This window comes from Petromyzon marinus, chromosome 83 (assembly GCF_048934315.1).
Source record: "Petromyzon marinus isolate PM22_M1 ecotype Great Lakes invasive population chromosome 83, UKy_Petmar_22M1.pri1.0, whole genome shotgun sequence".
Taxonomy (NCBI): Eukaryota; Metazoa; Chordata; class Hyperoartia; order Petromyzontiformes; family Petromyzontidae; genus Petromyzon; species Petromyzon marinus.
In genome coordinates, this window is record NC_133748.1 from 5077253 (window position 1) to 5103983 (window position 26731).

The 26731-nt window shown below is 45.0% G+C and overlaps 1 protein-coding gene across 1 annotated transcript in view; it reads right to left on the bottom strand.

Annotated features, from left to right (window-relative positions):
* LOC142907825 (uncharacterized) overlaps window positions 1-26731 on the bottom strand; it is a 42835-nt gene that overhangs the window by 8137 nt on the left and 7967 nt on the right. Inside the window, exons 3-4 of the mRNA XM_076057642.1 lie at window positions 14093-14203; window positions 13493-13695 (exon numbers count right to left, since the gene is read on the bottom strand). Coding sequence (XP_075913757.1) covers window positions 13493-13695; window positions 14093-14203 — 314 coding nt within the window. The remainder of the gene's footprint in view (window positions 1-13492; window positions 13696-14092; window positions 14204-26731) is intronic.

Below are 26731 nucleotides of genomic sequence, written 5' to 3' on the forward strand. Positions count from 1 at the left end.
AGGGTTGTACCTGCGGTGATTGCTACATCGGTGAGACAAAGCGACATGTCTCTGACCGAATTCGCGAGCACAATTCAGATTTGAAATACGGCAAAACGAATTCTTCTGCCGTGGCTGATCACTCTTTACAACGCTGTGGGGGATCACGATATAATTTTCACCGTTGCCAAGGTTCTTTGCAAACCCACGGGCTTTTATCAGAGATTTTTTCATGAAGCAATTCAGATCTACAAACACAGACACAATTTCAACAGAGGATGGTTTCAAATTAAGCAACCATTGGAAAGATGTTCTAAATCGAACTAAACATTAAACTAATTTCAATGGTACAGTATATTTTTCAAGTAGTGGTACCCCAAACTTTCGCAGCTCTTATAAATTCCCCCTTTTCACACCATCAATAGGTAAACTCCCCCCTCCCCCCTTCCCCCCCCCTCCCCCGCGCCAAACTGCGAGTCCACCGGCACGTACACCACCTCTTTCCTAAAATCCGCCAATCAAATGCTAATTTTTATGCTAATTTCTTTGTCAGAACACCTTGTTTGCTCGCACACAGGTCCGATGTCTGAGCGTGGTTGTGTTTCGCTAAATTCTCCTGTTTGATGAGTACTAGGTGCCTCGGTGAATCTATATGCTCTAACTTTAACATAGCTATTTGTGTGACCAGTTACAAGCTAATCACTCAGCTATTTCAATGCTAAATTCGATGCTAATTCCTTTGTCAAGGGGTACCTGTGCGGATGTGTATACTTTAACTTAGCTAATTCAATGAGCCATTTCAATGCTAAATTATATGCTAATTCCTTTGTCAAGGCACTTGGCCTTTTTCTTCTCACACAGCCTAAAGGTCGTGATCTAAGCGTGGCTTCTTCCACTCCAGCGCTAATTCCTTTGTCAAGGGGTACCTCTGCGGATGTGTATACTTTAACTTAGCTATTTCAATGAGCCATTTCAATGCTAAATTATATGCTAATTCCTTTGTCAAGGCGCGTGGTCTTTTTCTTCTTACAATGTAAAGTTACATTGTAATGTGCAACGTCTGGCACTTTTCTTGCTGTGTTGTTTAAACCGAGCTTGGAAATTTATATACTTTTGAAATATGAACTTGTATAGTTTATCTATGTTATATATTCATTCTTGGTGCTTTGCTTACCTTTCCTCTACTTTGCACTCCTATTCGTGTTTTTGCATTGTTGTAAATTTTTGACTGGCTCCTTTGGGGCACCTTTGAAAAAGAGCTTGAGAGCTCATCGGATTTCTCCAGGATAAATAAAGATTCTGATTCTGAACTAATTTCACCACACAATGTATTTATATGAAAAAAATACCGTCGAGGCCGTGAAATCGCCGTGCCTCCTCGTAATGCGAGAAACTGAGATTTACCTGAGGGGGGCCACGGTTACAAGATGTTAACTCCCTCGATTGGTATACAGAAGACCGTGGGTTTGATCCCGACTGTCACGCCTGCTGTATATTTGGAGTTTGCATGTCTTTCTCCCTGTGGTCGAGTGGATTTTTCTCCGGGTCCTCCAATTTTTCCCTCCACATTTAGAATCAATATGCCTTTAGAGTATTTGGCTGCTATAAATTCGCACGTGATAAGTTACTTCGTTGTGCTATAATTTGTGGTCAGCTCATTTCTAAAAAGAGCTGTACAGCTTAATGGGACTTACCAGGTAAAATAAAAAAATAGTGAGTCAGTTAGATTAGTCCCGACAACGCTCTTATCGGGTGCACAGGGCACAGCGAGGCAACCAAAAGAGGTGATGAGTCATCACGCGAATCTGATTCTCATCTACTCTTGCATATGGCAGCAATCGGCTCAGGAGCTCAGGAACTGGATGTCAATGTCAAGGTCTGCTAGCCACGAGAGGACTGCAGGAGAGAATTTGTCTAGTGTTATTCCTCCTCCATTGAAGGAGTGCAGACAACAGTGGTTTAATAACACTCAGCACAAAGCATTACACTACTAATAATACTCATCTACAATTAGCTCGTAATCCACAGGAATTAGCAGTTAATCCACTTTAAATAACCTCGTGATCAATATTTACTTATATCCAGGAAAGCCACATTGAGTGGAAAGACTCATTTTAAGGAGGGGCTTGCTGATGCTACATTGAGTTTTTATTTTAAGTTGTTCATAGCCAATAAATTATCAGCTGTGTTTATTATTATAAGCAAGTGGGAGCAAACCCAAGAACCTGGTGAAAACCCACGCGTTGCACGAGGCAACGTTCTATTCCTGGTTCAGATTGAAACAGATGGCGATTAGTCCACTTGATGTATCGCCCTCTCCTGACGAGCCAGGGTAAGGCACTTCCTCGAAGCCCACGGGAAGAGAGTTTCACGACATCATCTGTGGGTGATCCACCAACCCTCCCTGCTGCCTCTATATTGCTGGATTACCGGGGACGTGCGAAGCCGCCACCACCCGGTTCTCTCTCGTATGTACGATGTTACATATGGACACAGTAATCGTGGTAATGTTTATTGCAGGGCAGACCGGTATCCATAAACATCACGAACCCACTGCGTGAGGCTATTTCAGCAAGAAGACCGTCCCTCTGCAGAGCAATGGTCGTGCTCATCAAGATGTTCCCCGTGACTCATCGCCTGCTGAGGAGTTCCCACTCTGTGACTGTGCGCCCGATAGTAGCATCGCCGCTGGGACTCCTATGGGGTGAAGTGTCTAGCAATGTAAAAGGAAATGGTGTTTCCCTGCCTCAAGGCCATCTCTGTGAAACATAATAAACACAGAGTGGGAATTGTGACTCGGCTCAGGTGAAACATTCACAGATGGCATCTTTATTCAGAGCAGGTGAAATACAACGATCATAGGCGATGCTGAGAAGGGCAGCCCTTTAAAAAGATAGATTTTAACAGCAAGACTTAAAAATATTGGGAAATATACAACATAATTAGGTGTTTCTTGATCTTCTTTGGCGCCGTACGTAGCCAACCGTGCTTATCGGAGGTGCGGGGGAAGGACAACAAACTACCGAAAGAACCAAGAATATATTATATGCATTGTCTTTGAAACTGGTTGGTCCACACCAGAGACAGCTTTCTTTGGAGCCTAGTCTCAAACGGTGTTAATGCAGACAAGATTCCTTGTAAAAGGTTTCACTTTGGTGTTTTAACATCTTAACACCTATATTATTTTTGATTTAAAGCTTTCGTGACTGCAGGGATTCATATTCTTGGTTCTTTCGGTAAAGTCACGTAGAAGGGAAACAATCAAATAATAAAAATATAAAACAATAAAATTCTCAAAACGTTTCGACTGTAACACAAGCAATTATCATCATGATGATTGTTTTATATTTGTATTATTTTATTGTTTCCCTTCTACGTGACTTTACCGAAAGAACCAAGAATATGAATCCCTGCAGTCACGAAAGCTTTAAATCAAAATCTTAACACTTGTTTTGTTGCCAGATAAAGGGGAAAAACCTATTCTCATATTTTGGTACTGGCAAAGGAAAAAAAGCAGTTCTAAAGAAATTCGCTTTTAATCTAATTTATGATTTAAAAGTGCATAGCTTCAGTGGCTTCATAATATCGGAAGGAAAAACGTTTCAGACGGTGGCAGAAGCGCATGGGGAGGGATATTTAAACATGCGTTTAGATTATTAAGATAATTTGGCTGCTATAAATTTGGCTGCTTTTCATTTCCACATGATAAGCCAACTTCGTGAAGCTATCATTTGTGGCCAGGTTGCTTCTGAAAAAAGAAGCTAATACTTCAATGGGCTTTACCTGGTAAATTAAAAATTGTTCATTTTCCTTTCAATTTTTTTGTAGTGATTTGTTTACCTTTCCTATACTTTGCACTCCTATCGTGTTTTGTATTGTTTGTTGATGTAACGCTTTGACCTACCCCAATGGACATCTGTGAAAAAGAGCTTCATAGCTTATCGGATTCCTCCTGCAATATACATAAATATTCTGATTTTGATGTGACAGGCACTCGTGCAGAAATTGGTGAACGGCAGTGAATTGATGAGAAGTTAAAGGCAGATTGTGAGAGCATAACGCGAGAGACACACCATATGGCGGGAGACAGAGAGAGAGACACACACAAGACAACGTTCTCCCATACAAGCTTCAACAGACTGTTGAAGGTTGTATGGGTGAAGGCTGGCACGAGCAACACCACATCCGGCCGCCTTTGTCTCACCAGTGCTGATGTTTTACACACCGCACCCGATACTCGTTTTAGGCCGAGTCGACATAGGGGAGGCCCAGTACGGGTTCAGATATTCGTCACCCGATATTGGAGGTGAGCGGAAATCGAACTCGTGTTCACTGTTCCGCGGCTCCAAATGCATACAGACACGCGCACGCACATACCCACAGTAGAATGTGAACTCAATTCGTCTCACGTGAACGTGAATGAATAAGGGGATGTTGACTTATAAACAACCTGGCTCGGTGAGAAGCCTTATCGAGGTGATTAGAGGAACGTGATTTGATTATCCCTGCAACTGCAAAGCTCACAAAGTGTATCGATTGGGATGAAGTCCGCGCACCTGCCTTGACATTCATCCCGCGATAGCGTTCAGCCACAGCAAGGGTCAATCCGTAATTGCCTCATCGTTGTTTAATTCCGCAATCGCGGTCGGGGGTATGTGGGGAGCGGGTTGGACTTTGACCATTCCTAACCACGTTGGTGAAGGACAACGGTGAGTATAGGTGAGAGGGCGAGTTGCACAGTCACCCAGGGCCCCGTGGTCCATGTCCCTTCTCAAAGGTTTCTCGAAGGTTCTGCCACCACCTCCTCCTGATCCAAAAACAGTGTTCTTCACTCATTTTCAGAGGGAGGCTACTTCAGCCGATATGACATCAGTCTGAGAGCCGCCACACCGCCTCACCTGCAAGGGGTGTTTTCATATCCATGTGCTGTCAGGGGTCACACTGAAGGCCACCTGGGGCCGCCATTGGCCCGTGGGCCTTGAAATGAAGAACACTGCTCTAACCGATCCCAATCGTCCTACTGTGACCGCCTTAGCGGGGCGGCTGCCCATAGTAATTGGCACGTTTTGTTTAGGCGACAATCCTTGCTGATTAGCTGTGTCGGGTGGTGGTGTGTTAATGACACATTTATATTTACGCGAAATAATCCCAAAAAACCTTTACTATGCGGTACACAGTTGCTTCGCAGCTAAAAATGCCCCACGGTTCAGTGCGACTCGTATGGATAAATAAGAAAGCAACAAAAACAAATTAATCGGTTCCATATTTCCCCATCATCCCGTTCTCCCCGCGGGTCCCTCAGCCCTGCGGAGCGCTGACGGCCTGGCAAGTGGGATGACTAATCGCCTGTGAATCACCGCACACGCGGCAGGCTGTGGATTCGTCTCGCAGGTCACGAAGCTCAGCCACGCAAGCAAACGACAGCTGTCCGTGTTCAGATTCGTCTCTTAGTCCTCCTGCGCTCGGAGCACGAACAGTAATCTGCACGAGGTTCGTGGGTTAGATCCCGACTCCATCGAGCGGAGCGCCGGGCGGATGTAATGCGGCAAGTTGACAGTAGGGGGCACAGGTGGTACATCTGCCAGTCATCTAATTCAGTCAGCCCATGGCCCCTGGGTCTGTCCCGTGACCTTCAGTATATTTTGAGTTTATGTCTCACTCTCTCGCCCCGTGGTCGCGTGCATTTTTTTTCGGGTACTCTGGTTTTTCCCTCCTCATTCAGAATCAACAATGTGCGTGTAGTGTTTGCCTGCAATACAATGTCCACACAATAAGCCACTTTGTGAAGCTATCATTTGTGGCCAAGTCTATTCTGAAAATAGCTAATAAGTCAGTGGGCCTTACCTGGTAAATTAAATAGCTTTTTTAGTTTTTCATTTATTGATACATTTATCTTGAGTGATTTGCTTACTCCTATCGTTTAAGTTTCTGACCCATCCCTACTGGACATCTCTGAAAAATATCTTCATAGCTTATCATATTTCTCCAGGATAACTAAAGATTCTGATTCTGATAATAAAACGCAAAGACTGAGGATACATACATACACACACATCTAGGAAATAAGCATCTTGGCAAAATAATTACGTTGATAGGAGCACATTTAAAAGTTAGAGCGATTTTAAATGAGACGTCGTCAGTCTTCTCTATTCGTTATTTCCACCTTTTCGGTGTCGCTATCTATGCCAATTAATAATGATTATAATTATTACTATTATTAGACGTCTGCCAGACTACCGTTTAAGCCGTTTAATTTCATTTGTTCGACAAATAATCCCGCATAGCCAGTTATGTTATCCAGCTAGTTTCTGTAGCAACGGCCTACAGCAGCCACTAACAGCGGAGTAATTGTGGTTGGAGTGGAGAGGCGCCCAGCCAGCAGCCAGCCAGGAATCTCGAGGTACGGATCATCGTTAATCGTGCTTTTGGAATGATTCACCTTCATCCACGGTGTCATCACTTCGCCACTGCAGATGTTAGCCGTGTCTTGCTATCTAACTCGGCTCGGCGGGTTGTTATTTTAATGTGCCAGGCGCGGCACCACCACTCCAACATCCTTCTCTATTCTACCGCGGTCTACCGATTCTGAGACGCACATTTGGCTTGTGCATTTTAAAGCAAAAGTTATAATCTAGGAGACGTCCACATGTAAGAGCACGACCCGCAGCTTCGTGTAGAGTGAGCGAGGAGGCTCGTTAAGGATGCTACTGTGCAGTGCCAGGCTACGTGCACCTAGAAGACGCTATTGGGAAGTTTTAGGCAATCGTCCTCCAACAACAGCGGAGGGCAGAGGAGCAATGCTCACAACAATGAGCGGATAACCGGGTCGAAAAAAATACAGGAAGTTGGCACAATAGGGGGCACAGGTGGTGCATCTGCCAGTCATCTCAGTCAACCCATGGCACCTGGGTCTGTCCTGTGACCTACTGTTAGAGGGTCTTCGACAATTCACGTGGCCTCAAAGTGCACATCGCCTGGCACAAGTGTCATGGTAACGTCACCACCACTTAGTGGCGAATGGCGAATTTTTGTTATTGTGAAGAGCAGCGCTCGGCGCTACGAACTTGGTGACCCGAGTTCGATTCCTGCTCACGGCCTCCCCTAACTTCGACTCAGCTTCACATTATTACCCGGTATGGTGTAATGTGTTAACATGGCCACTGGGGAGATAAAGGCGTCCGGGCGTGGTTCTGGCCACCCAACCCTTGTGTGCTGTGTCAGCCTTCATTGGTGCTCGCTTACAGCACTTTCCCCAACAGTCTGTTCAGGCTATACGAGCGATCTTTGTCTTGTGTGAGGCCAAATATGTATGTTTTGGGATTCGTCTTATAATTTGGAGAAGCATGCAATACGTTGAAAGGCGTTCGTCAAGGCTGGACCTATAACGACCTGGACCTCAGTGCAATAAAGGTCACAGAGACCGTGGCGCAGTGCACAAACCACTGCAAAGATAAAGACTCATGTATAGCCTCTATCAGGCTGTTGGGACAAGTGCTGTTAGCAAGAAGTACCGATGAAACCCGGTACGGCACGCGAGAGAGTGGTTGGCCAGCACCACACCCGGCCACCTTTGTCTCTCCAGTGCTGCTGCTTTATACACACATACACCGTACCATCCTACTCATTGGAAGCTGAACTCTGTTCCACCGTGCATTAACAACAGCCGCCATCCGCCATTAAGTGGTGTTGACGTCACCACGGCGCTTGTCACAGGCTAAGTGCACTTTGAGTCGACTTGCAGTGTGGGAGGCTTGCTACTGGTAGGAGTCCCAGGACAGGCCCAGGTGCTATGGGTTGACTGCTGTGCCAGCTGGGTGCAGGAGGAGTTCACGGGACAGACCCAGGAGCGGTGGGTTGACTGAGATCACTGGCAGAGGCAACGCCTGTGCTCCCCACTGTGTGCGTATAAATTCAAATATTGTACCGTACTTTCCTTCCTCTCCACGTTTATACAATGTTCACCTACCTCCACCAACCCGGTTTGGTCAGCGTGGTTGAAGTATGGTCAATTAACCTCCTCTACAACACACTCGTTAACAACAATGCATTGAAAGGACATGTATATAATTGTCGACGTTTCGAACAATGCCCCTACTTCATAGCAGGTAAACAGATATAGTGGGTACCGAGGGTTTGAGACCAGCGCTGGCTGACACCATGGGGGCCTCGTGACAATCACACAGCACAGTACAGCATTAGAACACGTAATTTGTCAATTGCATGAACGTGAAATTTCGTAAAATCGAACTTTGTAAATAGAGAGATACTTGAAAATGAAGCAGGCCACCTCCATAACCTCCTTCCATTCCTCTCTGAAGGCCTCACCTCTTTTTAATAGCCCATCCCCTTCCTCTTCCCTCCCCACCGTTTCATTTTGTTCCGTTCCTTCCCTATATCTCTTGCATGAAGCCACATGTCCTCTGTTCGGGACACTCATTCCTCGGCCCTTGCACTGCCCTTGCCATATAAATCACTTTGTTTTTGTTACAAATTTTAAATGTTGGAAAGCGTGCCTTGACCAAAGGTGCTCTATAAATATAGAAAAGGATAGGATCCCAGCTATGACCACATCCAGCACCTAAATCACACAAATATACTATCCCCATGTTAACAATAATTAGTAACTATATATGACCACAAACCTATTGAGCAGAAGTTATTTCTGGGCAGTATTCGGGTTACGAACCTAGTTCGTTCCTGAGACCTGTTCGAAATTCGAACGGTTCGTAAGCCGGCAGTTCAGTTTGCAATTGCGAGTTCGCATTTTAAATCAATAATTTTCTTTTTTTAAATATATTTCATGGAAGCGGGCGTTCGTAAGTCGGACGCTCGCAAGTCGAGGACTGTCTGTTTACTTTGGGTTAGATGGTTTGAGTATAAAGGCAATATTCAGATATACTCTCCACCATCCGTCAGAGCAATCAAATCAAGTGGTCACGTGGGAACCAATACCAATTAATTTGTTTTTTTACAATCCGTCTTTGAATCGTTGGTGACCGGGCTGAGGCCATCAGCTAACTATACCGGGAGAGCCCTGCCAGTCACAGGCAGGGTGCCACGGTGACTAGGAGATGTTAACTACCTCGCCTGCTATGCCTGTTGTATGCTATGCCTGTTTGGAGATTGCATGCCTCTTTCTCTTCGTGGTCGCTGGGATTGTTCTCCATATTTGGAATCAAAGTGCGTTAAGAGTATTTGACTGCTGCTACAAATGTACACGTGATTAATGATCCACTTCGTTGAGCTATTATTTGTGGCCAGGTCGCTTATTTAAAAAAAGCTATATATCTTAGTGGACTTTACCTGGTAAACTAAAAATAAAAGTTTAGTTTCAGTAGCCGGGGTTGAACCCAGCTTCTCAATGGTACCAGTCCAGCGCTGATCTTTGAGCAACCTGGCTACCTCTCTAATTGTCGACACGACGACTATGCGATGTGGCATTATTTCAAGCGGTTGGTGCATACGCATTTATTTATTTGGATGTGGCAATGCTAAAGTGAGTGGTGCAGTATTGATTAGCGTGCTAAACTGTGAACCCAGCGATATGTAGATTTGGAGGTTGGTTTACTCCAGGTAAGAATGCAAATTACACCAACGACCGAGTTCAAACGGCTGGAAGTCGTGTGGGGCGCTGTTGCGCAATCTGTAGGTGGCAGGCTGTCTCAATCGTCCGGAGGGGTGATTCATTGCAGGGCTGCGCCACTATCTCTATGCAAGCAGTCGAGAATACATGACTGATAACGGCTTGCAAAAGTTCAGTAAACTATATTTGTGCAAAGTAAAAAACAATAGGCAATAAAGTGTATATAATCAGTACGTGCCGTGTTACCACATTGTATGTTAATTTACTTAAATAACATCGTGCAAATATGTTCTCCTACAAACGAACTCTATTCTCATTGCCATGAACTAAGACGTAATCTTGTCAAGTTTAACAAAAGCTATACATCGCGATGTTATATACTAAAAATAACCTTTGGGATTTATTGTCAAGCAGAGAAGTGTAACCTACATTCATCTGGGGGGGATGGGGGAGGAGTGCACGTTTTACCGCTCACCACCAACGCCTTCGTGCTGTTCCACGTTTCAGACACCATGGGATCAGCCCGACAACGCATCCACCAGAAAGACACAGAGCTTAACGTGTGCGTAACCACTATACGCGCCCAGCGAAGCGTGGACCTAAAAGGTTTGGTTCGATCGTTAAGCGTTTGGTAAGTGACCTGTTGACCAAGACACTACCGTCCTCAGAAGGTGCAAGGGAATTCACAGTTTTATTTACCAGTTAAACTCAACTGTGCTCTTAGCTCTTGTTCATAGGCGAGCTGGTCACACGAAATGATAGCTGATGATCGCAGTAGCTGATATCACCACACGTGAGAATTTATAACAGCAGTCTAATAATCTGAACCAAGGAACCCAGATAAAAACCCAAGCTCCGACCACCACAGCGAGAGCACACGCCGACTCCAAAAGTATAACAGAGGCACCGCCAGGGTCCAGCATTGAACCCATGACCTCCTGTGTACCGATCGAGGGAGATAACATCTTCTCAGCGGCAAATAGCAGCGAAACATTGCCTTAGCATTAAAATTATGGATTCACATCTCCAATACAATATTTTGGGGAAACTATCTGAACGTGGTGCTCTGGATGGATGACTGCTTCTTCTCTGTCTTGTTTTATTTATCCACACAGTCTCAATGTAACTCTACATCTCTGTAAATAAACCACATTATACATATCAATCTAGCGTCCATGCAACGATCCCCTCCCCCTAGCCCACACACCCCCTCTTCCCCCCCCCTTGCCCCGCCCCCCTTTCTTACCTAAAAACCTCTTACCATGGCATCTCTCTCCCACTTCAGTAGAAAAAAACTTCTTGCTGTTGGGTTTCCCACCTGATGATTGCTTGTGTTGCAATAGAAACGTCGTGATTTATTTTATTTTATACCTACGTGACTTTACCAAAAGAACCAAAGAGTATTATAAATATCTATAAATATATGTTGGCATATATATCTGACCATCAGTGAACATGAAATAAAACTCGTGTTCATAGCCCTGCACAAGTATCTGAGCCTTGGGACGCTAGTTCGACTCCCACTCATGGCCACCAACAATAGTGGTGATTATCTAAACCGGTTCTGGGCCTCCCCTAGGTCGACTCAGCCTCAAATGATAAAATGGTGCGGTAATGCAGTTTGACTTGGTGCTGGCCACCTACCTTGTGTGCTGTGCCTGCCGTTATTAGGTGCTCACTAACAGCTCCATAAGTCTATTAAAGCGATATGGGGAATCGTTTTCTGTTTGGTAGAGAAACCTTTCTAAAAACAAGATTTCCCATGTGGGTCGCTCGACCTCTAAATTAATCAGGCGTAAAAATGTGATTTGATCAACTTCTATGGTTAACGGGACAGTCTATGTGTGGGTGATGTTTACATCCACGATAGCATGGTTGGCTAAGTGCAGTGCAAAATAAATTGAACATACAAACAACAACAGGACGTTTCCTTCATCTGACCACTGCTACATAGAAGCGACTTCTCTGTCCATGGCCAGGAGCAGCTTCAAAGCCCCTACATTTACTTTAGCCGATGATATCACAAGTGATGTCCACCGTTGTTGTTCAGCAGCCCTTTTGACTGCATTCCATTGTAATGAGAGGCTGCCCTGCTGCAATTAACATGTCACCACACTTGCGATCTAGAGGTCGATCCTTAGGCCTGGCATTTGGAGCGACGCTGCAAGCTTCTTAAATCTCGCTGCCTCTGTCCACCCAGCTGCGTAAATGGATACAGCACAGTTGGTCGATCGGCAGGTCGCATGCAGTGGTGGGGTAAAGCGTGGGTAACTCCCACCTCTTCCAACAAGGGAAGCATCTTGCAGGGCTGCACCTTTACTGACCGCACTGTCATTGATAAACCACGACGTGCATGGGTTCACGTATGACATGCGAGTAGGGGGTCCACGTGCAGCGTGCGAGGATGCGAGAAGGGGATTCACGTGCAGCGTGCGAGTAGGGGGTCCACGAGCAGCGTGCGAGGAGGGGGTCCACGAGCAGCGTGCGAGGAGGGGGTCCACGAGCAGCATGCGAGGAGGGGGTCCACGAGCAGGGTGCGAGGAGGGGGTCCACGAGCAGCGTGCGAGGAGGGGGTCCACGAGCAGCGTGCGAGGAGGGGGTCCACGTTCAGCGTGCATGGAGGGGGGCCACTTGCGGCTTGTGAGGAGGGGGTCCAGGTGCGCCGTGAGTGGAAGGGGTCCATGTGCTGTGTGCGGGGAGGGGACCCACGTGCGGCGTGTGAGGAGGGGGTCCAGGGATCTGTTAGACAATCTCTCTGAGACGGCGCTGCTGAGCGTCATCGTCGTCTCCATCGTTGACGAATGCTTTGTTGTCTAGACCAACAGCACCCCTCTTTGACTGCTGGCCCGACGACGACGACTCCACGTAGGAGAGCACGTGCAGCAACGTGAACAACCTGAACGGGGGCAGAGGGGGGGGGGGGCACGGAGGGGAAGGGGGAGGGGCACGGGGCGCCACGGTGGCAAAATGTCAGGAGGTAACGGGACAGACCTAGGAGCCAATGGTTGACTGACTGAGATGACTGACAATGCACCAGCTGTGACCCCTACTGTGCCAAATTGTTGTGTTTAGCTGCCCGGTGCTCTGCTTATGGATGTGAGCATCGCTCCTCTGCCCTCCATTATTGCTGGTGGGCGACTGCCTCCAACTGCCAAGTAGCATCTACTCAGGAATGGCCGATCTTGAGACCTCTGGTACCAGTTATTGGCAAGTCCACTCATCTCTATATATCATCTTGTACCATATCATTCCTTTTTTTCCCTAGCCCATGCCGTGCCCTTTTAGTCTGATCTATCCTGCCAAATAATAGCTGCTTTGCCATGCAGTGGCTGGGCATGGGGGCTACATGACCCAGCCAACACAGCCACGCTTGTGAGAGGAGCTCACCAATGGGAATGTGTCTAGATCTTTTAAGAATCTGTGAGCTCCTGACACAATCCAGTCTGGTTAAACCCAGGATGCATTGTAGGCAGGGTGACCTGAATGTTTCTAACCGGTGCAGATGTTACTTTAGACACCTCAACATCCTTCTCGAAAGAATAAAGAAGGGAAGATATCAATGTGGTCAAAGAAAATCCGGAGCTTCGCATGGAATGACAAACCAAGTAGTTTCCACCCAATGTTACACAGCCGATGAAAAGATAATGCTGCCCGACTGTTTCGGAGTGAGACCTCGGCTGCGAAACTGGAGCTGGTCATAAGCACACTGCCCACACTCACATAAAGGCAAAGACAAGGATCTCCTGGATAGCCTTAAGATACTGTTGGGGCAAGTGCTGTCAGCGAGCGGCACCTATGAAGGCCGGTACGGCACAAGGGGGGAGGTCCAGGACCATTTCAGATAATCGTTACTGTTGTTGGTCACTGAGTCGGCATGCACACACACCCCCTATGGCCACGCATGGGTCGACCCCCTCCCCTCCTCCTCACCTGTGGTACAGCATGGCCAGGAACTGGACAATGAGCATGCTGGAGAAGGTGATGAGGAACATGAAGGCGAGGGGCAGCACGTCGATGACCGTCCCCTCGTTCTTCGTGCTCGGGATCTGGATGTAGAGGTCGGCTCCCACGAACTGCAGTGCCAGGGTCGCCACCAGCCACAGTGCATTGATCATGAAGTAGACGAAAGTGCCCTGCACGTTGGGACAGACAGACCAGGCCTGATTTACATTGCATTGGCCGAGTGGCGGGGGGGATGACCCCGGGCTGTTTATGGATCCCCTCTTTGTGCGTTCATTTCCCCCCCCCCCCCCCACTGTCCACTCTCGACGCCAAATAGTCACTTCTGTTGTTATTGTTTTATTGTTCATGTATTTTACAGGATTAGCGGATTATTGGAACAATTAACAATTAATTCGTAGGAATAATAAGGCATAGGTAATTCAATGTCGTTTAAATCTTCTTATACCGCATGCCAAGTACGATAAGTACTCGCTTAACGCCTGCTGTTTGCACAACGCGTTGTCGCTGGAACGCAATTTTTCTGTTATCGAAGCATCTCCGGTACTCGCGATGACGCGTTGCCAGTACCTTGTTTCTTATCTCGAAGAGTTCCTGCTTCACGCGTTTCCTGTGATCGTCATCTTCCTCCAGAGGCTTGAGGTAGTCACTGATCATGCTCTTCCAAAACTCGTCTTCCTCCTATACATTCCCATCCACGGGACAGAAGGTTCACTTTGTGCGATTAGCCAAATAACAACAACTTACTCCGAATGTTGTATACGGCCCTTTTTCCACAATTAATATCCGTAAGAATATTTACGGATGCATACACCTAGATTTCTTTTTCCTTTCTTTCGTGACAAACAATATATATATATTTAATAATGAATCAAACCCGTAAGCCAGAAACACGAAAAACCAGATGTCGGTCATAAACAGACCATTAAGAAATAAAGAAATAATAAAACTCTCGAGGCGAGGATGTAACAGCTATCGGCGAAAATCTCCAGATGAACAAGAGTTTGATGGGCCCCTTAGGAAAGGTCCCCCCGAGGTCAGAACACCAAGAGAGCAGACACCAGACGCCAACAGGGTAAATCGTATACATATTCTTTTCCTTATTTTCCAGTAAAACAACAACAAAAAAATTAAAAGGCAACAACAAGAATAAGATAAAAGTAGCGAGCCTAACGCTCACTCCAATTAAGAACAGGCCACCAGACACATCAGTGAATTATTATCCAATGATTAATTCGCTATCAAATGATTTTCACCTTTAATACCTTTACTGTTAAAACAAAGCTTGGAGCAAGAATACCGAGTCACATCAAAGGCTATCGAGAAGGAATGAGACAACGAGCAAACTTGCGAAAGAGTTTAAACAATATTCCAAGCAACCCCGACCACATTTGTCTCTCTCACAGCGCGGAGAAGCAGGAATTACACCTTATCACAAGGGGCCATCTGGAAAAGCCAGCCGGGTTTGATGAGGAGACACACCCACCCCACACACGGCAACCAGGCAAAGAAAGTTTTAAAGAAAATTGCAAAATAATATTAATAATAACAACGTGTTAACCTTACACGACATTCCATTATAGAACCTTACAGAACCAAGGGATATGGATTCCAACAATCAAGAAATGGACCTCTTAAACTCAGGATGATAATTATTTTTCTTTTTAATAATTCCATCATAACAATTCGAACCTCGGTAAAACCGAGAGGTGTCGGGAGGACGTAGTTACAAACACGAGTCTTGGCGAACATGGGACCAAATGGTATTTGAGCAATATAAGTCAAAAGGATAAAGAGGTGCTCCCGGCCACCTTTGTCTTTCCCTGCAGCACGTGATAAAATGCATACGCTCGGAAGAGCATCTTCACTTGGAAATAAATCAAATACTATGAATCACAAGCAGGATCATAACTGTGTATGATAAGATACCAACTGTGATGTGAAATGTTAAACTTAAAAAAAAAAATCTTAACCATTTCTTTGTGCGTCGGAACGCGTACGGAAAAGGGGGGGGGGGGAACCCGCCCCTCTCTCTGGGTGGAGGGATTAGACAACCAGACGCCACCAAGATGAATCGAGGTGTCTGTTGTCTTGATGTTTATGGCTTGAGGAAAGACCCGAACAGGACCGTGTCATAAATGACACACACACAAACATACACACTGACACACGAACCCCCCCCACCACCGACACACGAACCCCCCCCACCGACATACGATCAGATCAAAGATAGCTCCACCTCGTGAGGGGGAGCCGAGAAGGGGAGAGATTTTTGGCATAAAAAGGAGCCGTTTCAGCATTGAAATCAACTCATCAGCCCTCGGGGCCAGCTCATCAGCCCTCGGGGCCATCTCATCAGCCCTCGGGGGCAGCTCAACAGAAGAAGACTCATCTCAACTCAGCTCAACAGAAGAAGACTCATCTCAACTCAGCTCAACAGAAGAAGACTCATCTCAACTCAGCTCAACAGAAGAAGACTCATCTCTACTCATCTCAGCAGAAGACCCGCTCAACTCATCTCAGCAGAAGAGCAGCCATCACCGACGCCGGAGACGTCTCTACAAATCGCCGAATTGGCGAGTGTCGCCGATTGGCGACCCGCTGCCGCTGTTAGCGGCCAGCGCCACCACGAGCGAATCGTGAGCCTGCAATCTACAACCGCCGACGACGGAGCACCAGCGCGCCGCTGCGGGCGTGCTTCTAACGCCGTCTACCAGACGGTCATCTCAGCTACAACAACGCATCTACTCGTTCACCAACGTCCGTCGAGTCCGAACCAACTACTGAAAGAAGAATCAACTGATACGTATGATACACTGCCCCCCACTACACACAAACCAGACGTCTGCTTGACGCAAAGAATCGATTCCGAACATTGGCCTACTCTTTCACCACTCATACCATTCAACACACACACACGGGTCATTAACAAAGCCAAAAAAACCTCAAGCCATTGAACCATCCGTGATTGTGGAAACATCGCAACGATCGAGTGAATAATCCATCGTTTTTAAGAGTGTTCATAATTTTTCTCTGTAATATTGTGCTGGGGCTGTACTTCTAACCGCATAAATTACCAACTGACCCATTAACAAGGATTAATTCTTGACTCCTCACCACGGAGCGCCGCTCGCGGGGATAGAGAGCGGTTCAACCGGTTCCCTGTCAGGGGTCTGGCCACAATCAATTAAAAGATTGGCCCGAGATAAGGATCTCAAAAGGAAACATCGCCACCCATTGAGTCGCGTTGAGAAGTTGATTAGGAATACTTGAGTCGTTCGTTAATATTTGTCTTTCTGCATAATCTTGCCGGTATCCACGAATGAAATAACGAATTCAAACGCATATTTGTGCCTCCAAGAATAATACTGGTTGGAGTGCCCTGTCAACGAGTAGCGTTGCATAATAATCAGTCATCCTATTGACAATAGGATGACTGATTAACAACGTGACAATAATTGCATTAAGGGCCGCGCATGATCAATGACCGAAAGCTGTTTTGTGTGACAATTCAAGTAACGAAGCATTGTGGCCAACGAGTGGTGTTGATAAGGCAATTCGAAGTATTTCAGTCGAACGCTTTAAATTCATAATCGTTATGAATCAATGAACGAACATCAACGTGGTACTGTGCTGACGATTTCAAGCATAATAACTTCGCATATCAGGATGTATTAAGGATTGGATACGAATCAAAGACCAAGTGCCGTGTTGTGTAACAATTCAACCATACGAGTTGCATATTATAAAGTTAAGGTTTGATAGAATAGTTTGCATGTTTTTAATCTCTCTCTCAACAACCGATTGATTGCGTTACGCGTCGGGAATTAACCACAGGTGCCGCTATCGAGGTGAAACAACGTAATCGTGATGGTATCATGTTAACGCTGTGTTGAAATTCCAAAACCCCGAGATTGAGTTTTCATATTATCCAAAAATTAAAGTTAGCTAGAAATAAAATTGATTAATGCAGAAGGTTTGTGTGTGATTCTTCCTGAAATTCTGCATAATATTGTTCTGCGTATGAGATCTGAATCCTGGGGACCTATCATAAGCACACTATCACCACACATAATCCATAACACACATAATTCGTAATGTTCAATCGAGAGTAATCGTGTCCTTATCGATAATACGGAATTAAAGAGCAGAGTCGAATCGACTCTCTCTCATTCACGCTCACAACGCCTGCGTCACTGCATACGATTAATTGCGTCATTCCAATTCATAACACAATCCTAGTCACCGAGGCTCGACCTGATAATCCATAACGACCTGCATTATCATAACCACGCCCACTCGCATAAATTAATACGATTATCTCTCGAATCAGCATAATTTATGCACTAATTAACATAATTTCGGATAAATTATGCAAATTGCAAATTTCATTTAATTTTCATTATTTTCATCAATTTTCATAACACCTATATATACAACATATTGGGGGCTCGTCCGGGATCTCTCGCAGACAGTTTATGCTTGAATTAAGAAACAAATCACTGTTGTATTAACCAAGGTTTTATGATCTACATTGCCCTGTGACTGTAACGGGTGTAAAACAAACAAAAAACGCACTCTGAAGGAAATTCCAGAGTAGCAGGGTATAACAAAGACAGTTGAAGTAAGATTATTTGCTCGAGTCAAACTGACCACATCCTGTGATACAAGTGTTTTTATACGTGCTCTGAAGGGAATACCAGAGTCTCATGAGTCGAACTGATGCATTCTGGATACAACTGTTTTGATATGCACTCTGAAGTGAAATTCCAGAGATGCTCGTATTAAGAGTAATTTTTGAGTGGATTGCGGGATATTGGGAACTTGTACCAAAAAGGTCAGGCCGATCTGCTACAGAGCAAACAAATCAGGGAGACACATGGAAGGGGAGCTGTATTGATGACATTGGGACACTGCTTAAGAACTGGATAAAATGGGAGAAAAGCGAACACGATGTTAAAACATCAGGAATAACTACGCTGAACTCAGACCCTCTCGCACAGACAGACAAACAGAGATTATGGGAGGAGGAACATTTCGGAAAAGAAACAGGTGGGACTGATAACCCCGAAGTCAGAGTGAGACAGAATATTAAAACTAAATCACCAGGAGATTCTGTACTAATAACGCGAGAAAGGGCGGAGCCGAAGCTCCGAGGCAACTCTCCAGGAAAACGCACACCACGCACAGACGGCCGACACAAACATCGCGACAGGCACGACGCACCAGACAAATATAAATCAAACACCCCACAAAAACCACATAAGTATGAGCCATGGGACAAACATGAGTCACCGAGCAAAGTTGACCCACGTTACAGGCGCAAAATACACTACAAAAATCATGTTAAGCAACGCCACCGTGATGTTAATGACTCATCCGAATCTGACTCGGATGACGATGATCAACTTTCCGAATACTCGTTCAGTAGTAACACTCTGAAATTGATGGACAAAGCTCTCGTCAGAATTCCCTATTTTGATCCACACAATAAGAACAGGGACATTCACACTCACATCGCAACGGTAGAAGCAGAAGCAATGATCAGGGGTCTGAGGAAAACGGATGAAAAAGCGAGTTTGCTGAAACGCAGCTTGCATGGACAGTCCATATCATGGGTAAAGTTGCTACCATACGAGGTTCGGAACGATTTTAAAAAGCTGAGCCTGGCAGTGATTCGGAAGTTTGGAGAATATTCAACACTGTCTGAGGGATTTAACGCTGCAAAATCTATGACCCAGTGTGCAGACGAGGATCCTCGGGATTACCTCATGCGATTTAAAAGAGCGTACTATGCGGGCGATGTGGATCAGTATCACGAAGGTGACAAAAGGTTCAAAATTATGTTTTTTGGATCTTTGAGTCCAGAGATTACAGAAATTGTGGGAATGGTCTTGAATCCAGAGACAGCCTCCTTAGACCACATAGTGGATCGGGCACACATGGCTTGGCTGTACCGGGCTAAAAACAATGATTTCACAGCACACAGTGAACGGGACAAGGCAACCAGCCTATCAGAGGAAAATAAAAAACATGTGAGGCATTTGATGCACGCAGGCCCACAGTGCAGAAAACAAAAAGCACCCACGGATTACCAACATAATTACATACACGGGTGGTCAAATAACAATTACACGAGACAATGGCACGCAGACCAGGAGCGATCGCAGCATGCAGGGACGCGTATTTGCGAGAATCGCAACGTGTGGAGACCACGAGCAAAGTCAGACCAGTGCTCAATTCCACGGCACACAGCCGGCCAAAATTACCCACACAGATGGCGAGATAACAATTACGGTCGACAGTGGCACATAGAGAATGGGCGGCCACGACACACGAATACACATAATCGCGAGAATCACGGCGTGTATAGGCCAAGAGCAGAATCACGCCGATTCCCCATTCCACGATACACAAGGGGCACACATGGCTTGGCTGTAACAAAGAGGGTGACATGGGCACGTGATAAATCGCTCACACTGGTTGAGAGGAAAATGACAGGGAAAGAGGTATCCGCTGATCTGAAAAAAAAATCACAGCCCTTTGAAAAAATCAAGCAGGTTGGAGGTTACAAACAGAACCAGGAGGGGAACCATGATTGTGGAAAACTAAATGCGCCATGCACACGCTTTGATGTGGTGGGGAACGCGAGAGTCGCTCCCGTGGTGAACCCACCTATTGAACAAAGAAAATTAACCATGAAGCGTGATCTAACAGGAAATGATAACCAACAGGATCGGGAGGAGAAACATGCTTGTTTGGTAAATGGAAACGCGATCAATTGTGTCGCAAAATTGCGTGAGAGTACAGTAAAAGTGCCAGGGAAACGCGTTACGGAGACAAAAATCCATGATGGATTGGGGAATGTGTGGGAATCCAGCACACGCAAAAACATGGAATCGAATCGAGGCACGGAATCGGATCGTGGTACGGAGTCAGCAAATCTGCACATGGCTGCGGAGAAGGCAAATGACCCCAACAGTCGAGCACGGAAACTCGTGTTGTGTACTAATCCTGGTGGCGTACGACATGGCTTCACGCCACATAAACCCACAGGGAAGGCGAGGGATAAAAATTTTACCAATACGAACCAAGGAACCGTGCTCATTTGGCTAAAGCCATACCGACGATGGACCAAAACGACGATGTGATGATGTTGCATGGAAAGGTCACAGGTTACTCTAAAATACCTGGTCATGAGAAAAATTATTCTGTACTTTTGACCAAACGTGGCAGTAAGGTTGCCAATAACTTGGTAAACATTAAACAAAGAGATGCCAGGAGGGAAACGGTGTACCACCGGGCTCGAAACCGCTATCCAGTGTTTCCCAGGAACTGAAACAAAAATCAAAGCAATAATTGATAACAACCGATGTAACATGTTGCCTTTATTTTTTTTCCTGTTCTTTTTTTTTTTTCAAATGTAATCATGCTGTGACACGTACGCGCGCATTGTAAGGAAAAATCACAAACTTGAAGACAATCGATGGTTCATGGTGGAAAAAGGCATTTTTCTTTAATATTAAAAATAACCGGTGGCAGACCACCGATCATTTTTAAAAGGGCTGAATGTTGTACACGGCCCTTTTTCCACAATTAATATCCGTAAGAATATTTACGGATGCATACACCTAGATTTCTTTTTCCTTTCTTTCGTGACAAACAATATATATATATATTTAATAATGAATCAAACCCGTAAGCCAGAAACACGAAAAACCAGATGTCGGTCATAAACAGACCATTAAGAAATAAAGAAATAATAAAACTCTCGAGGCGAGGATGTAACAGCTATCGGCGAAAATCTCCAGATGAACAAGAGTTTGATGGGCCCCTTAGGAAAGGTCCCCCCGAGGTCAGAACACCAAGAGAGCAGACACCAGACGCCAACAGGGTAAATCGTATACATATTCTTTTCCTTATTTTCCAGTAAAACAACAACAAAAAAATTAAAAGGCAACAACAAGAATAAGATAAAAGTAGCGAGCCTAACGCTCACTCCAATTAAGAACAGGCCACCAGACACATCAGTGAATTATTATCCAATGATTAATTCGCTATCAAATGATTTTCACCTTTAATACCTTTACTGTTAAAACAAAGCTTGGAGCAAGAATACCGAGTCACATCAAAGGCTATCGAGAAGGAATGAGACAACGAGCAAACTTGCGAAAGAGTTTAAACAATATTCCAAGCAACCCCGACCACATTTGTCTCTCTCACAGCGCGGAGAAGCAGGAATTACACCTTATCACAAGGGGCCATCTGGAAAAGCCAGCCGGGTTTGATGAGGAGACACACCCACCCCACACACGGCAACCAGGCAAAGAAAGTTTTAAAGAAAATTGCAAAATAATATTAATAATAACAACGTGTTAACCTTACACGACATTCCATTATAGAACCTTACAGAACCAAGGGATATGGATTCCAACAATCAAGAAATGGACCTCTTAAACTCAGGATGATAATTATTTTTATTTTTAATAATTCCATCATAACAATTCGAACCTCGGTAAAACCGAGAGGTGTCGGGAGGACGTAGTTACAAACACGAGTCTTGGCGAACATGGGACCAAATGGTATTTGAGCAATATAAGTCAAAAGGATAAAGAGGTGCTCCCGGCCACCTTTGTCTTTCCCTGCAGCACGTGATAAAATGCATACGCTCGGAAGAGCATCTTCACTTGGAAATAAATCAAATACTATGAATCACAAGCAGGATCATAACTGTGTATGATAAGATACCAACTGTGATGTGAAATGTTAAACTTAAAAAAAAAATCTTAACCATTTCTTTGTGCGTCGGAACGCGTACGGAAAAGTGGGGGGGAACCCGCCCCTCTCTCTGGGTGGAGGGATTAGACAACCAGACGCCACCAAGATGAATCGAGGTGTCTGTTGTCTTGATGTTTATGGCTTGAGGAAAGACCCGAACAGGACCGTGTCATAAATGACACACACACAAACATACAAACTGACACACGAACCCCCCCCACCACCGACACACGAACCCCCCCCACCGACATACGATCAGATCAAAGATAGCTCCACCTCGTGAGGGGGAGCCGAGAAGGGGAGAGATTTTTGGCATAAAAAGGAGCCGTTTCAGCATTGAAATCAACTCATCAGCCCTCGGGGCCAGCTCATCAGCCCTCGGGGCCATCTCATCAGCCCTCGGGGGCAGCTCAACAGAAGAAGACTCATCTCAACTCAGCTCAACAGAAGAAGACTCATCTCAACTCAGCTCAACAGAAGAAGACTCATCTCAACTCAGCTCAACAGAAGAAGACTCATCTCTACTCATCTCAGCAGAAGACCCGCTCAACTCATCTCAGCAGAAGAGCAGCCATCACCGACGCCGGAGACGTCTCTACAACTCGCCGAATTGGCGAGTGTCGCCGATTGGCGACCCGCTGCCGCTGTTAGCGGCCAGCGCCACCACGAGCGAATCGTGAGCCTGCAATCTACAACCGCCGACGACGGAGCACTAGCGCGCCGCTGCGGGCGTGCTTCTAACGCCGTCTACCAGACGGTCATCTCAGCTACAACAACGCATCTACTCGTTCACCAACGTCCGTCGAGTCCGAACCAACTACTGAAAGAAGAATCAACTGATTCGTATGATACACTGCCCCCCACTACACACAAACCAGACGTCTGCTTGACGCAAAGAATCGATTCCGAACATTGGCCTACTCTTTCACCACTCATACCATTCAACACACACACACGGGTCATTAACAAAGCCAAAAAAACCTCAAGCCATTGAACCATCCGTGATTGTGGAAACATCGCAACGATCGAGTGAATAATCCATCGTTTTTAAGAGTGTTCATAATTTTTCTCTGTAATATTGTGCTGGGGCTGTACTTCTAACCGCATAAATTACCAACTGACCCATTAACAAGGATTAATTCTTGACTCCTCACCACGGAGCGCCGCTCGCGGGGATAGAGAGCGGGTTCAACTGGTTCCCTGTCAGGGGTCTGGCCACAATCAATTAAAAGATTGGCCCGAGATAAGGATCTCAAAAGGAAACATCGCCACCCATTGAGTCGCGTTGAGAAGTTGATTAGGAATACTTGAGTCATTCGTTAATATTTGTCTTTCTGCATAATCTTGCCGGTATCCACGAATGAAATAACGAATGCAAACGCATATTTGTGCCTCCAAGAATAATACTGGTTGGAGTGCCCTGTCAACGAGTAGCGTTGCATAATAATCAGTCATCCTATTGACAATAGGATGACTGATTAACAACGTGACAATAATTGCATTAAGGGCCGCGCATGATCAATGACCGAAAGCTGTTTTGTGTGACAATTCAAGTAACGAAGCATTGTGGCCAACGAGTGGTGTTGATAAGGCAATTCGAAGTATTTCAGTCGAACGCTTTAAATTCATAATCGTTATGAATCAATGAACGAACATCAACGTGGTACTGTGCTGACGATTTCAAGCATAATAACTTCGCATATCAGGATGTATTAAGGATTGGATACGAATCAAAGACCAAGTGCCGTGTTGTGTAACAATTCAAGCATACGAGTTTGCATATTATAAAGTTAAGGTTTGATAGAATAGTTCGCATGTTTTTAATCTCTCTCTCAACAACCGATTGATTGCGTTACGCGTCGGGAATTAACCACAGGTGCCGCTATCGAGGTGAAACAACGTAATCGTGATGGTATCATGTTAACGCTGTGTTGAAATTCCAAAACCCCGAGATTGAGTTTTCATATTATCCAAAAATTAAAGTTAGCTAGAAATAAAATTGATTAATGCAGAAGGTTTGTGTGTGATTCTTCCTGAAATTCTGCATAATATTGTTCTGCGTATGAGATCTGAATCCTGGGGACCTATCATAAGCACACTATCACCACACATAATCCATAACACACATAATTCGTAATGTTCAATCGAGAGTAATCGTGTCCTTATCGATAATACGGAATTAAAGAGCAGAGTCGAATCGACTCTCTCTCATTCACGCTCACAACGCCTGCGTCACTGCATACGATTAATTGCGTCATTCCAATTCATAACACAATCCTAGTCACCGAGGCTCGACCTGATAATCCATAACGACCTGCATTATCATAACCACGCCCACTCGCATAAATTAATACGATTATATCTCGAATCAGCATAATTTATGCACATAATTACACTAATTAACATAATTTCGGATAAATTATGCAAATTGCAAATTTCATTTAATTTTCATTATTTTCATCAATTTTCATAACACCTATATATACAACACGATGAATAATATTATATTATGAATAATATTATATTATTCACCGGAATAATGGAGACTAGGCTCTAAAAAAAGCCGTCTCGGGTGTGGACCAATCAAATTCAAGGACAGTGCATATTATTATCAGAGTTGTCTCTTTTGTTTGCATTTTGACTGCTTGTATTGGCGTTATTGCAAACATGATGCCTTGAATAAAGGTGTCAGTTTTTGTGCCAGTTAAAAGGGTAAAACCTTTTACTATATCTTGTTACTGGCAAAGGAGAACTCATAATGTAAATGCTTACCCCGAGCCCTCAATACTCTGATAGTGCGCTGTTTTTGAGTTGTACGCCTTTTGGCGTCTTCTGGTCCAACACCAGTGGAGACTAGGCTCTAAGAAAAGCCGTCTCGGGTGTGGACCAATCAAATTCAAGAACAGTGCATATTATTATCTGAGTTGTCTCTTTTGTCTGCATTTTGACTGCTTGTGTTGTGGTTATTGCAAACATGATGCCTTGAATAAAGGTTTCAGTTTTTGTGCCAGTTAAAAGGGTAAAACCTATTACTATATCTTGTTACTGGCAAAGGAGGTCTCATAATGAAAATATTAATATTCTTGGTTCTTTCGGTAAAGTCACGTAGAAGGGAAACAATAAAATAATAAAAAATTTAAACAATAAAATTCTTACGACATTTCGACTGCAACACAAGCAATCATCATCAGCTGTGAAAACCACAGCAAGAAAATTTGAAAAAAGTGGCGGTTTTATTAACGTTAGCACCACGTAGAGCGATTTTACAGTTTGTTCAGATGGACGAGTCCATCTATGTTCAGAAAAGATGAGGGGGGAGACGAAAATAATGGATGCGGTCTGAAAGCCACCGTAAGCGTGAACAATCAATTAAGACCCGAAATGGTGTATCAAATCCTTCCAATGATTGCTAAGCCAGAATCCATCTTATCGGTTGAAATTGTCTCTGTGTTTGTATATGTGGATAGCCTCATGAACAAATCTCTCATGGTAGCCAGATGGCTTGCAAAGAACCTCTGTCTTGTAGAAGTCAATGTCATGTGAGCCTACTGAATTATAACAGTGATCTGCCACGGCCGAGGTATTGGTCCTACCGTGTTTTAGGTCTGCTTTATGTTCACGAATGTCGTTTGGTTTCTCTAATGTAACTACTACCACAGATAATTTTGTTGTTTTATATTTTTCTTATTTTATTGTTTCCCTTCTACGTGACTTTACCGAAAGAACCAAGAATATGAATCCCTGCAGTCACGAAGGCTTTAAATCAAAATTAATATTAATGGTAATTTGTAATGCCCGATCACTGCACAGTTATTTGCTCGCTTTCGACGAGAGACATAGGGAGAGATTCAGAGACACGAGGAGGAATCACATATAGATGGGAAGGCAGCAGCAATGCACACCATGAGACGGTGCTACCAACAATTGCCCAAGCTCTGTGTGAGGGGGCAACATTATATCCTATACAGACGGAACAGGTGGATTCTACATTTGCTGTACCACCCGCTCCTGGCAAGCCAGGGTGCGGCTCCTTTCTGACGCCCACTGGAACTGAAATTCACGGCATCTTCTCAGTGTGTGATCCACCAACCACGTGTAGCACCAGCGTAGCCACCACCACCTCCAAGAATCATGACATCACTTCCTGTCCACTGTCCAGAATTGTTATCCAAATTGCACTGTCCTTGCACAAGATAAAAACTGCGAGTGGAACTCTCCCAGAACAATGCAGTGAAGCCCTACACGATAACTAGTGCTAAGGTACCTTTTTTTCAAAGTCTCAAAGCCACACATTAGAGGAACGCGCCACTTGTTTGATCGTCACAGAAAACGACACTCAGTCAACTGACGGCAATATTTGGACATCTGGCCAATGCGTTGAACAATTAAGCGAGACAGGCAGCCGGGGGATGGGAATGATGACTTCTAAAT